Source organism: Zootermopsis nevadensis, unplaced genomic scaffold (genome assembly GCF_977971745.1).
Source record: "Zootermopsis nevadensis isolate Lab colony 2312 unplaced genomic scaffold, Znev_1.0 Znev_ptg000012l, whole genome shotgun sequence".
Taxonomy (NCBI): domain Eukaryota; kingdom Metazoa; phylum Arthropoda; class Insecta; order Blattodea; family Termopsidae; genus Zootermopsis; species Zootermopsis nevadensis.
Window position 1 is genome coordinate 12,839,186 of NW_028259144.1, and position 13,840 is coordinate 12,853,025.

The 13,840-nt window shown below is 35.5% G+C and overlaps 1 protein-coding gene and 1 long non-coding RNA gene across 4 annotated transcripts; one reads left to right on the forward strand and one right to left on the reverse strand.

The window, feature by feature from the left end:
- Positions 1 to 137: 137 nt before the first annotated feature.
- Positions 138 to 8,266, forward strand: LOC147873997 (uncharacterized). The gene is made up of 4 exons (XR_015534968.1): positions 138 to 601; positions 1,985 to 2,558; positions 6,707 to 6,758; positions 7,650 to 8,266. It is a non-coding gene; the product is annotated as an uncharacterized LOC147873997 (long non-coding RNA).
- Positions 2,783 to 13,642, reverse strand: LOC110840772 (G kinase-anchoring protein 1). 3 transcript variants are annotated; one of them, XM_022086017.2, is made up of 6 exons: positions 13,454 to 13,642; positions 9,588 to 9,719; positions 7,961 to 8,302; positions 6,830 to 6,995; positions 5,761 to 5,912; positions 2,783 to 3,207 (listed from the first exon to the last, which is right to left on the reverse strand). In XM_022086017.2, the coding sequence occupies exons 1-6, from the start codon at positions 13,640 to 13,642 to the stop codon at positions 3,172 to 3,174; spliced, it is 1,017 nt and encodes a 338-aa protein (XP_021941709.1). In that variant the 3' UTR covers positions 2,783 to 3,171. The 3 variants fall into 3 exon arrangements, with proteins under 3 accessions (XP_021941709.1, XP_021941708.1, XP_087204114.1); XM_022086016.2 differs by having other exon boundaries at positions 5,750 to 5,912; XM_087347988.1 differs by lacking the exon at positions 13,454 to 13,642 and adding an exon at positions 10,589 to 11,940 and having other exon boundaries at positions 5,750 to 5,912.
- Between the last annotated feature and the right edge of the window lie 198 nt (positions 13,643 to 13,840).

Sequence of the window (13,840 nt, forward strand, 5' to 3'; positions counted from 1 at the left end):
GTTGTGCCTAATGCACCCAGCACCAGATTTATCAGCTCGAAAAGTAGTGACATGGAAGCAGAGGATTTAGATGCTATTCCGTTGGTATGAATTGAACATCGCGTTCAGGTGCAGCAGGTTTATATTCTTTGCAGCCAGTGTCAATACTTTCTTGCTGAATACAGTGTATCATATCATCTTTCGAGACTGTAAAAAAAAGGAAAGCTGTCTGTCTTACTTCAACTTCATGCCTTTAGCGCACAGATGGAGATAGCGGTCAGATTCAGCTACAAAGCTTTATGCCCACGTAAAATTTCCCCGATAACCACTGGGTAGTTATCTGAGTGAAAGTAATGTGTGATTCTCCTTTCGCGTGATAAAGACATGAAGACTATGCTGTGTCATTTGAAAAAAGGTTGCCAAAATAGAATGTTGATTTGTGTAAGATTTTCGCAACTGGTTGCAAAAGTTTAAAAGTTATATGTCTGTATGTGAGAAATGCACCGTTACAGTGTACGAATGTGCCAAACTGTAATTGCCCTATTTCAAAATGCTGCAGAACGGTGCCATCAAACGGATACGTCAAGCACCAACGAAAGATCGAGTGTAATCGACTTGTTCGGTAAGTTTGGTTCGTACTGGAAAATAAACGAATTATTTGCAATCGCAATTGCCTTGAATACAATCTGGTTTTTATATGAGGCATAATAATGAATAACTAGGTTGCTCAAGAAATTTCCCACCGTTCATGGATTTAAGTATTTTTCCTCCAGGTTCTCAACAAAACGTTTTGTGTATTTCTCATTTGTATCATGCATACTAAATGCCCTGCCCACCTCATTCTCCTCGAGAAGTAGGCCTAGATATTATGAAGCTTCTCATTATGTTTGTTCTCACAGTGCTATTGACTTCCTTCTGAAGTCCAAGTATTCTCTTCAGCAACCTATACTCTAGCACCCTGAAGCTTTGGTTCTCTCTCTAGGTGACAAAGTTTTATACCCTTATGAAACAAACAGTTAAAATTGTAAACTAATATTTCAGTCAAAGTTTTCAGACAGCAGACAGAAACATAAAAGTTTCTGTCATGTTCACAGCATCGTAGCATAGCAGTGAATTCAATCTAGTCTTCATTTCTTATTGATGTATTTCCTAAATATTTGCCACAATGTTGATTGATGTATTATATACCTTTATATTATGATTCAAACCTGCATTCTAGTGACGAGATATAAACAAAGTTTTCTTTGCAATGATTCCTGTACCAACATCGTAAGGTAAGCAAGATATCAACAAAAAAGGAATGAAAATTGACGCAACTGTGCATGACTTCACCTTTGATCAAAAAATTATTTTAATTATTACTAGAGTGAATGTATATCAAAGTAAACAAAAGTCCATTAATGCAACTTATTTTTCAAGTTTATACATATTGTTAAAGAAATCAGTTTATGTAACTTCTCCACAAGTATCTGAGATGAACTAAAAAAAGTGTTCAGTGTTCTTATGCGGTCGTTAAAATTGTCTGATCTAAAAACTGAAATGGTTCAACATTGTTCTGTAAAACTCTTAAATATTAAATTTAATTAAGATTGGTGCATTTGTTCTAAAATTAATTCATGCATACAATGGAAGAGGCTCACTCTGCATCACATCAGCTGCACATAAACTTACTTTCCTGTTCCAAACATGATCATACATTTGTATTAACAAAATTGCTGTGTTCCCAATTCAACATAAAATATAAGTTTAATTACCTGAATGTCTGTGGCGTATCAATAGTTCCGAGAGTAAGGGTAGGCAAACACACAAAACTCAGAAACAATGAAAAAATGCAGTCTATTGCCTTCTTTCTAGACAGAGGTTCAATAAGCCACATGTGAGCTATTATCCTCTAAATCTGTGTTTCAGAATCTTAAAATAGTGGAATTTAAGCAACCAAGTTTAAATTGATCTCAATTTTTCTAACTTTTAATGAAGTATGGATTAGATCCTACTATTGTTCCAGGTCTTCAATTATGCTACATGGTGCTAGTCCTGATAAAGAAACAATACACACAAATGGGGCCCAACTGGGAGTCAAGGAGCACATGGCCTCCAAAGTCAAGAGACCACAGCTTTATTAAACCATAAACTGAGAACACCTTTACTTTCTTTTTATCTTTTATGGAGGCAACACCAATTACGATAGCACTATAAGTGGGTTTATGTCCTATCTCATATCATGATTTGCTCAGATAAACTCAATAATCTTTTTTCTCAATAGTTTTGATAGCTGTTGATTGCAGAGCCATCACTGAAGGTTGCTCTTGGGCAACAATTCCACTGTAGAAATTGTGTTTAGGTCACTGTTTCAGCTGAAAATTTTTTTTAGCTGCATTTAATCATCTCTTTCATTAGCAATTGCCAGAAATGTTAATCCAAATGCTGGGTGAAGCAATCATAATGTAACCAGCGGCTGCACGAAGAATGTTCTATGTGTTTGCTATGCATACTGCAATCCTTGCAGACAAATTATGAAAATACAAGAAGTTATCTTCACTGCAAGAAGCTTTCTGACCTACAGTGATTAGAACAGTCAAGTGAGTTCTTTCAATTTTTTTACATTTAAAATGCATTATACTTTCAGATGAAATCATCGCTATGTACTTACAGAATCTAAATACATACTTGTTCTACTTCTAACATTTTTCTGCAGAACCGTATTTCAAACGTTTTTTATGCTTTTAAAAACTGGGTGCCTCTCGAAGAATTACCCCACTCTTCAACCAGTGGTCAGAACAAGGAATATAATTATAATATTAAGTACAGTACTATGGTTTATTCTCAAAAACATACTCATATTAAACAAATACACTTGACAAAGTAACATTTCTTATTAACAATAAATCACGTATTTATCATTATATTTCACCTTCATTTTCCTCCTCCTCCTTGTCGTTTGAACTTTCAAGCACCAAACAATTTACCATTAGAACTCAAGACATTCTTCTTTACAACAGGTCAAAAAGTTTTGAGAAGTTGTGTTTTAAAATAATGAACATGAAGACATTATCACATGGAAGATCAACCACTTGTATCTATTCTCCAGCTCTTGTGACTTGAGCTATATGTCAGTTTTCCCAACTGATAATTTTATAAAGAATATAGTACAGATCTTTTAGAATAATGGAATTCAGAATTCCACGTTTCGTTTCACTGTGTTGTTTCACTGGCCACACGCTTCTTGTGCTGAAACAGATCACATCCTCACTTAGAAAATACTACATGCTTCATTAAAGCTGTTTACGTAATATTAGAAGGGCTAAAGAGGGCAAAAACAGGCTTCCAAAAGAAACACACAACAGTAATTCTGCATATTTTTCATAATATGGTGTAAATAAATGGAAATAGATCATAAACTGACTGCAAAATAGTATGTTGAATAATGTACTTCAGATAAAAATATGCATATATTTTATCAGTCACAACTACAAAATCTTATACCATAAATATAGTGACGTGTTTCAACAATTCTTTCGTCCTTGGGCATTATAAATCTGATACAGCAGTTTTTACACACCATAATTATCATGCTCAGAATACTTGTAAGTTTGTCCCACTACGTGCCATACAGGCGCTTGGGGTGAGTGGAGGTATAGCTCCTACTTGTTCTTGACCTCGGCACTAGATGGGGGTGAGTGGTCAGCATCACGTCCCGGCCAGCTTTACCCCCGGGAAAGGACCCCGGTACCCATTGTAGAGGAGGCTGGGTGGGTCCCAGAGCCGGTCTGGACGCAGAGGCTAGAGGAAAAATCCTCTACCCCCGTCGGGGATCGAACCCCGGTCGTCCAGCCCGTAGCTAGTCACTATACTGACTGAACTATCCCGGCTCATTCAGAATACTTGTACATTTTAGATATTAGTATGTATTTCTATTTCTAACATGCTTATTTACTATGCTGAACCATGCACCATTGTTAAAATTAAGTTACTATTCTGAAAACTTTAAATACACAACTATAAATCTTCTACTACATACTACAAGACTACATTTTACAAGACTTTAATGACACTTTTAAATCCAGCTGTTTCTTTTAGTTTTTGGAATAGCTATGTTAACAGATAGTTTTAACCCTTTAAAACTGAAGTCTGTACCACAATATTTGTCCTGAGAGTATGCCAAGTTTAAATGTCTCACGCACAATTACATAAGCAGAATTAGATGTGTTTTTTTCTTATCTGTGCCTACTTTAGTCAAAACAGGCATATGTATTATCTTGTTATCAGTGGCATATGATAGACCTGGCACACCCTACAGTGCCAGAAGGGAAGAGAAGCCCCAGTCACGGTCTAGTCCCCAAGTGCAGCCCTACTGGAGTATAGGCTGATATAATATACATATATTATGCAATATTTGGAACCTAATTTTTTACAACAATCTCTGCTTTAATGGATTTATTATTTTATACTTTCTAAGATATCAAGAATGTGTTTGGGGGGAATGTATGCTTTGTTATATCAGCAATGGTAAGGAATTCAACTTAAAAATTTCCTTGTTCTTGTTTGCCCAAATTGCTATGAAGAGTGTACAATAAGTAAATTTCCAAGGGTGTTACTCTCGTATTTATCACTTCTATACAAAGACATCAAAAAGGGCAATAAATAATGGATAAACACACTATTTCCCATGTAATCACCAGACCAACTGAGGCATTTGTTCCAGTAATACAACACAGATAGAGTTGGACACAACAGCTTCCCCAGAAACAGTAGTAACTACCTACATGACTACACACTGTCACAAACCAGAAGTTCACAATCTAAATTTACATTGTCATGAAAACCTTAAGTCTCATGAATCACTTCCTGTAAATGCTAAATATTCCAGTCTTGATGGCAATTAGGGAACTTTATGTACTGTGTAAATGAGTCATGATAACAAGCACTGATTAAAGCAGTGCTTCCCAAACCTCGGTAATTTACCCAAAAATGGGTAAAAGTGGTTTTTATTTGGGTAACGACACACCCATTTCTGTGTGACTTGACTGAAATCCCTGATAGTGTTAATGATTTTGCAGAGCAAATGATGGTGCTTAGGTCAAGCAGTAAGTGCAAAATGTTATTCGAAGAAAAAAAGGACCATTTGGAGTCTTTCTGGTTAACAATTCATGATGAATATCCTGTGGTAGCTGGGGAGGCCGTGATGCAATTATTGCAGTTTCCGAGCACGTACATGTGAAGTAGGATTTTCCACTCTTGCCTTCATAAAGAGTAAAAAATGAAACTGTTTGCGGAACCCCGAATAGGATGTGAGGTGTGCTCTGTCTCCAATTGCTCCAAATTTTGCGGAACTAGTAAATAAGATGGAGCAGTGCCATTGTACTTATTAGCTGGGACCTGGGTGATGAAATATTCATGGTGAATAATTACTAATTTTTTTGTGGCTGCTAAAATGTTTAGAGATGTTTAAAATAAAGACATTGCATCAAAAATATTGTTTGCTTCCTAATTTTTACCGATCTATCTTCACTTGTCATATATGTTTTCTGTGCAGCTAGTGTTTTACCTACATTTGGTAAAAAGGACTTTCTGATAAGCGGTTTTGGATAATGAAGGAAAAAGTTTGGGACGCAGTCAATTAAAGGAACATTTTGATTTCAACAATACAAACCTGTTTCAAATTGTAATGTTCAGAAGTTTACACATTAACAACCTTCTCTCTCACAAGGAAAATAATAATAGGCATCATTTTATATTACTTTACAATATACTGAAATTTACTGTGAAGTACCTCAAGGTTACCTGTGCCTTGCTTTTGCAATCTGAGGTGAGGGCACGCACTTTTGACCTTTCTTGTTCTAATTGTGCATGGAGGCTGGACACTTCTGTGGAAAGTTCATCTTTCACTCTTCGTAATTTATCCACTTCAAACAGTGCTTCTGCTTTGTCTTTCACTGTCACAAAAAGAACATAAATGATGCACAATGATTCTCAGGCCCAAGAAGTTACAGAATGTATAACAAGTCTGTAACATTGAACACTACGTTAAAGAGATAAATTATTCACACACAACACAATCAAAGACTAAAAAAGGTTATAAAGTAATTTTAAGAAATTGTTACCATGTCAGTAAAGCAATCAACAACTATAATGAAATTCACAAGATTGTTGTTACTGTTGATTTGATTTCACAAACAATTTCTATATGGTAAACATATGTTATCATCTCCTGCGGGCTTTATAAATGCGCTCACTATTATTAAATTGCTGGAAATTTTGAATATGTATCAAATTACACTGTCACATATACCTAAAACCATGGAGCTGAAAAAACATTCCCCAGAAGCAAAATTATCATCATCATCTATGGTGCTTTGGCCCGTTTTCAAGCCATGACCTCCCCAATAGTCATTCAACTTGTCACAAAATTCACTGCCTCTTATAGAAGCCCATCAGTGGTCCCTCTCCTGAGCAAGATGAATCCTACCTACACCCTGATATCCTGTTTCTCTAAGTCATTTTAATATTACCTTCTCACCTATTCCTAGGCCTCCCATGCCATCACTCTCTTCATGTTTTCCAACCAAAATCCTCTTTGCATCTCTGATCCCTCCCATCCATGTTTGTCACCCTAATAATACTTGATAAATGAGGCTTATTATGCAACATTCTCCAGCCTCCTCCCAGCCAGGTCAAAACGCTCTCCTAATAATCTTATTCTCAAACACCTTCAATTTATACTTTTCAGATAATATGAGAGACCAAGACCCACACCCATACAAAATCAGATAAAATGACAGGTTTGTATAGTGTAATATCTACGTTTTCAGATGGGATATAAGAATGGTTTCTGAATATTTTGTATGCTTACTTTCTCCTAGAGCTAGAATATTACAGAGCTTCTTGTTTCTTGTTTTAACATTATGTAATTCTTCTTTTAGTTTCACTACTTCTTCTTTCAAAGATTTTATTTCTTTATTTCTCTCCTCTAGAGTATCTTCAAACTGTGCAATTGTTATGGTTTCTTGGATAAATGGCTGCAAGAAATCATTCATTGCTTGAAAATTTTAAAAACATGTTAACTGAAAAGACAAGTTAAATACATAATTAATATAAAATAAGGACACAAGAGACCAGTGGAAAGGTTTCTTCTAAACACTTAAAACTGATGGTGATCATCTTGTGGTGATATATAAACAGCATTTAAAGTTACAAGATAAGCCATCTTGCATAATGTTTCAACTTCCTTCTTTGTAAGCAAGAAAAAAAATTGTCTTTAAAAGTATCAAAGTTATAGTTCATAAATGAATGTCTATTAAAGGTCTGAAGTCACAAATCTTGATTCAGACTGTATAAAATATGACAATTTCTTATGGAATTTATTGAGGACATAATGATCCATTTACAAAACTGAGTTTCAGTCAATGGTTATGACATTTTATTCAAGAAGTCAATTAACTGATCAAGAATCAGCATGACGTGAGTTATGCAATTACATGAAGCCTGCTGGAAGACTGCCACTGTGATGTGTGTGCATTTCATTTTACTGAATCACTGCACATTTATTTTTATAAGTCAGTTATGAGAATTCTCTGTGTTTTTAAACCATCATAGTCATATAAATTTTAAACAATCCACATTTCTAGCTATAAATTGCATTACGATAAATGCATTCATTTGTCAATTACCAGATTCACCTTTACCCAGAAGTTTGAAAGCTGTAAAAAAAGGCATTAACACTGGGTATGTTGCTGACAGAGACATCAACTAAAGCATGACCTGATACTAGAATCTCTCCAAGACATTCAAATGAAACTCATGAGTCTAAAAATATCACTTAGAGTACATCAAGAAACTGCTGCATTGATTGTTATAGACAAAGAGAAACTGCGGACCCTAACATGACAAACACATTCTGTAATTTCCTATGGTGGTGTAAGTCACATCATGCACATATGTAGCACAACAAAAATTTCTTATTGTGAAACAAAATCCAACCTACCTCTCGAGCTTTCCTAAGTCCTAATATTTGTTCTCTATCAAGAGCTTTTCTTGTGTCATTGTCAATTCTTTCAAAGAATTCCTCATCATGTTCATTCACTTTACTGTTCACCACAGACTCACTTATACAACTTTCTCCTGTTACTTCTGAATGAAGATTATTAAACTGTTCTAGAGACATGGGCTGTGCTTTGTTGGACCTTTTGTTTTTCTTGCCAGCACTCTTTTTCTCTTCATCTGCATCCTTTTTCAACAGTTCATAGAAATCCTTTTTCTCTTCATAATCTAGCTTAGACAGGAGGATGGCCTGATGAAGATCCTGTTCATAGTTTCCATCTACAAACTGTAAAGTGCATAATCACAGTGGTATATCTTAACATCATAATAGCAGCTGCTGTGTGAACATATAAACAAGAACATGGAATACTGTCTTTAGAGTAATTACATCTTCACAACTGAAATAAGAGATTGGTTCTTGAACAGAGACATATATGCACAGAAAAGTAAACCTGGATAAACGTTTAAAATCTTCAATATAAAATGTCTGATTTCCAAAGAACAAAACACTGTATGAAAAATACATCTATAAATTTCTAGTTTTCATTAATTTTCTTAATACTTACCAAACAAATCCACAAGAAAGTACTGAATAAAATTAAATATCTATGGCTCTCTTCATAAGAAATTTCAACTATACAGTGTGTGTTCACAATTATAGAAATTTTTCATACAGTTTACCACTAAGCTCTTATCATATGAGTCATAAACTGTCAACTGTATTATGAAGTTTGAATTAATGTTGCCCACATTTCAGATGCCAATGTAGTAAATGTTACACAGATTAAGAATTTCAAAGCAGGAGTGTTGCAAATGTCTGCATTAAGTACTACAAGAGTTTGGCACCATATGGTCTCTATCTCTCTGTGGGAACAAGATAAATACATGTTTTGTAAACAAGACACTTATCGAACATGTTTAAAACAAAAGGGATGAAGTAAGTAGGGAACAGAGGCTACTACATACCCAGAAACTTGATTTACAATGTTCATGTCTTGTTATACTAAAATGATAACTGGTGAGAAAGGGACATAAACTAGTGTAGGATCATGTTCAATAGTGGAATTTCATGTATGATTTGAGGTTTTCATGGCAGTGAGTATGAACACAGCTGTCTTCTGGGTTGTTGCACCGTGAAGTCTGGTAGAAGTTTACCGATGTTTCAGAGGTCCTTGCTGCCTCCATCATCAGGCCTGATGATGGAGGCAGCAATCTGCCATATTAAGTATGGAGTTACATTTGGAGATTGTCTCTGTCTCTACATCAGGATAGGTCTGCCACGGCTGGTCACAAGAGAAGATATCACTGCTTTTTGAAATTTAGTAAGCATGCAGTTTTGACCTTGCCAATATTGGAACAAGATTGTGCATCCAAGATAATCATTCTTAAGGAGGAACATAAGCAAGAAATAAAGAATGTATACAGTTTTAAAACTAGTTAAAACAAGTGAAAAGATTTTCAAACTCACATTCTGTATTTGCTAAAAAAAATCATCCACAGACACAAGGCATTTAAATTCTAGTTTTCTGTTATCATACCTTAACCAGAAACAAAACATAAATGAGTCAAACCTCTGAATCTTTCTTCTTCCACTGATCCCACTGTTCTTGTGAGGGGCTTTTCTTTTTCTGCTGTCCATCTTTGCTGCCCTCACCCTTTCCAATCTTGCCTTTAGATTTGGTATTTGAGTTTGGCTGTGGTGGCTAAAATAGGATAATTCCCTTTTAAGTTGTACAATCACAAAATAATGTATGTCATGCTGCTTCAAAGAAACAAACTCTTCTTTCATGCTAAATAACAACGCAGACATAACTTCAACATGTCTCTCTAGTCCTATTTCTATAGAATGCATCCTGAAAAAAAAAAGATAACATAATATAAATTCATGTTAGGTCAACTCAGTTTTATACAGCAAAAGTGGAGAAGGCTCCATCAGTTTCCTTTAGACTATTGTTTCTCAAACTGTAAGCCACATACCATTTGAAAGCCAAGGAGCAAAAATTCCATGAGATGTGAACCACAGGTGAAGCTAGCTGATTGTGATGTGATCAAAATGAATGATAAGTTGGGAGGCATTTGGGAGAAAGAGTACTATGTATCTTAAAATATGCCATATGGAACTGAGGAAATAAATAAACAACTTTTGTAAGAACAGCCAATGATCACCAGACTTCAATCAGGGAACCACAACAATGAATGAAACCTGATTAGAGATCCAAAAGCCCAAACAGGGATTCAGTTTTATACAATATGTAAATGGAACCAACTAAGAATTGAATCATATAAATGGATTTTACACTGTCTGAGTTCTGCTGTTGTTTTTCTGTTTTAAGTTCTGCTATCATTTCTGCACTGATTTTATGATGCATATCACAGTAGTTTTGGTACAATCATTCACAAAGATCTGCACAAAGTATATTGCGATAAGAGCTCAATAAATCACACTGAACAAGACAATTTTTTCCTTGATGTGAATTTGGTAAATTAATATACTGTTATGCACTGGCTATAAAATGTTCCCTGAACTGTTCCATTACCCACAATTTTTTAAGAAAATACGAATATAAATTACCTTTACAACTTTACTCATGCACCCATTGTTTTCTACTGCACTATATCCATCTTTGTACATCGGGTCAGTTGTCATCAGCCTATTGCATCTGATACTGGGCAAAGGGTAACAAACACTCCTAACACCTAACCATGTCTGTCAGGAGTTACTTGAAGGAGTACACACAAAGCACACGCTGGACGCAAAAGATGACACTTGCTCTCAGAACCGATTGGGAAGCAGCTGTGTATTTTATTCTGAGCATTCATCAGCATTTTGGTTGTCTTGTCCAGTAAACTGTGTAGTGGCTTCAGCTTGGCATCAAGTGGTGTAAGCTGAGGCATTTATCACTACATTAAAAATACAGGACAATTTACAAGGAAGGTAAATTTTTGATTTTGTATCACAAGTTTCTGGTGTACATGTAGTTCTTCCAGCAAGACAATGCACCACCACATTGGAGCTTGAATGTGTGTGCGTCTCTTAATTATCATTTCCAAAACCAATGGATTGGCTGTGCTGCTTCCTTCGGTAGGCCGGCCATAGCACTGGGTATCACACTGCTGTAATTTTTTGACATCAATTATTTGAAGGACAGGATTGCAGCTTATATTGCAACAGCCAACTATAACACGCTGCAGCATCCATGGATGGAGCTTGAATATTATTTGGGCAATGTACATGTGATAAACGGTGCCCATGATGAATACGTGTAATGTTCAGAATAAACTTTGAGTTTCTCTTGCAGATGTGTCTGTCTTTTCATAAAGTTTTTATTCATAAAACTGTAAAGATAATTTATATACACCCTGCACATGACTTGTCATTTCCATAAAAATGCAGGAAAGTCAGATGAGCAACATTCCATAATAATTTGGTCAGAAGAATGGGAGGCATTCAGCCACTGGGTAATAGAGTCACAAACCCACTGATCAGGAGATGTGTCATGCCACTTTATACCCATCTTTCTTGCAGTTTTTTAATTCTTGTCTTGTCTACTAAAGAAGCAGCCGAGCTTATTATATTTATGCACTTCAAATTTATTCTTCTGGTCAAACATCATCGTCTTATTCTTATTCTCCTCCTACCATAATTTCAATTGTATATGTTGATGGTTTACTAACACTGATCAATGAACCTGTCTACACTGTGCCTGTCTACAAAATGTCACACAAATGTGTTAATTATTAGAATTCAAATTCTCATATGTGAGGAAAATGAATAGTGTTTTGAATTGTTTCAGATGCAATGTAAACGAGGATACGTATATTGCTGCTCCTTTACTAGATCCTTAGGAGAATGGTGAAGGGGGTCCCATTCATTGAGGCCATTTGCTGTTCCCATGGTATGCAGACAGCTGGAAGATCACCTTAGCAAGTGTAAACTTCTGTTTTCCTGAAAGTCTGAAAATTTCATAGGGTACTAAAATTTGCCAACAGCAAAAATTACTTCTGAAGATTGCTGTCTTCTGGGTTGTTGCGCTGTGTAGTCTGGTAGATGTCCACCAACGTTTCAGAGGTCATGCTGTGATTCATCGCCCTGATGATGGAGGTAGCATGACCTCTGAAACATTGGTGGACATCTACGAGACTACACAGCGCAACAACCCAGAAGACGGTAAACTTCAGACTCACCGCTGTGAAAACCTTATATCCTACAAAAAATTACTTCATCGTAGAAGAACCTAGCAATGCTTTCTGAATGAAATATCAGTTTCTCAAGAACTTACTGATCTACACTTTTGATCATACACATCAATGATGTCTCACATTTAATACTGAATGATCTCATTAAAGACCTAACCATCTTTTTTTAAAAAAAGAAAGTGTTCAATCCACTAAGATTTAGATTAAAAGAGTGGAACCTTATACAAGTATACCAAGATTTTATTTTATAAGTAACAGAAATATGTAACATTTTGAGATTTGAGGTTCTTATGACAGTGAAGATGTTCGTCTTCTAGATTGTTTCACCATGCAGACTTGAAATAAGTTACCAATGTTTCAGAGAAACACACTGCCTTCATCATCTTCACAGCTGAAGACAGAGGCAGTATGTTTCTCCAAAATGTTAGCATCTATTCTCAAGTTCACATGGAGTTACAATCCAGAAGACCAACACTGACGTAACATACTTTTATGTGAGTGGTGATCAGTTACCAGTGGTGTCAATCGACTTATGGAAACTATGAGATGAGTCCACAACCTGAACACCTGTTTATTAAGTCATCAAAGCCAAGTTTAACCTTTATCATATGGGAACAGGGAATTTAAACTCCTGTACTACAGGGCTGCCAGCTGGAATTAGAGTCAATGATTTAGCAGTGCATTACCATGAAGCACAACCAGATTAATTATAAATAAACCATCAAACATGCATGATAAAGGTTAAGACAGCATGTTCACATAATGCTAGTGTGTATTCATTTCTATCAGTTACATATGCTGTTATGCCAATAAGCTAAACAAGTCACTTCCAGATACATCTGTAACCTTGAATGTGCTCTACATATACTCTTCCAATTCTACTCACACAATGCACAAAGATATTACTTATGTCATGAACATACCCCAACAACCACAGCTTGCCATAAGAAATTTATTATCTACAGTGAACTAAACATTTTCACCAGTCAATGTTGTACAACGATATTAAAATCTTACATACATAATCAATTCACAAAACACTACAATGATATGTAACTGAGAGTACGAACACATATAACTGTTGCTCTTCTAATTACCATACAATAGTCTTGCCCATCCTTTCAACAAAAACAAATTCATAACATTTCAAGTTCAATTTACTAATTACTTGCGTTTAATAAAAATTAAAAATGTCTTAATTCTTGCATATTTAACTGATGTATGCATTTAAAACACTCACCTTCCCAGAATCAGATTTCTTATTTTTCTTCTTTTGACTTGAATCTGTCTTTTGAGTTGGTATGCCGGTTCCAGCTTTCTTATTTTCGACTTTCTTCTTCTGATTTCTTTTCGGAGAATCTTCATCATCGTCCATGCTAAGAACAGCAAACCGGGAGGCCACTGCTGTCGCCATTATTTTATATGCCATTACTTACAATTACAGTACGAGGCAGAAATTCAACACCTTTTGAAACCAAAGGGTTTAATTTGTGATTCAAATTTATACCACGCTAATAAAATACACTGTGTTTGTCCTTTTACTTTCACCTACGATTTTAAATCTGTCAAACTCCTACGACACCGCTACACGCCAAATTCAATAAAAACGCACACATACCGACATTTG

What these genes read in the sequence shown, in the direction of transcription:
- LOC110840772 (XM_022086016.2), bottom strand. Translation starts at nt 13,642, where the DNA reads ATGGCATATAAAATAATGGCGACAGCAGTGGCCTCCCGGTTTGCTGTT. An exon ending in AGAAATCTGATTCTGGGAAG is followed by an intron (nt 9,720 to 13,453) that starts GTGAGTGTTTTA and finishes ATCCTATTTTAG; the next exon opens with CCACCACAGCCAAACTCAAA. An exon ending in GACTTAGGAAAGCTCGAGAG is followed by an intron (nt 6,996 to 7,960) that starts GTAGGTTGGATT and finishes GATTTCTTGCAG; the next exon opens with CCATTTATCCAAGAAACCAT.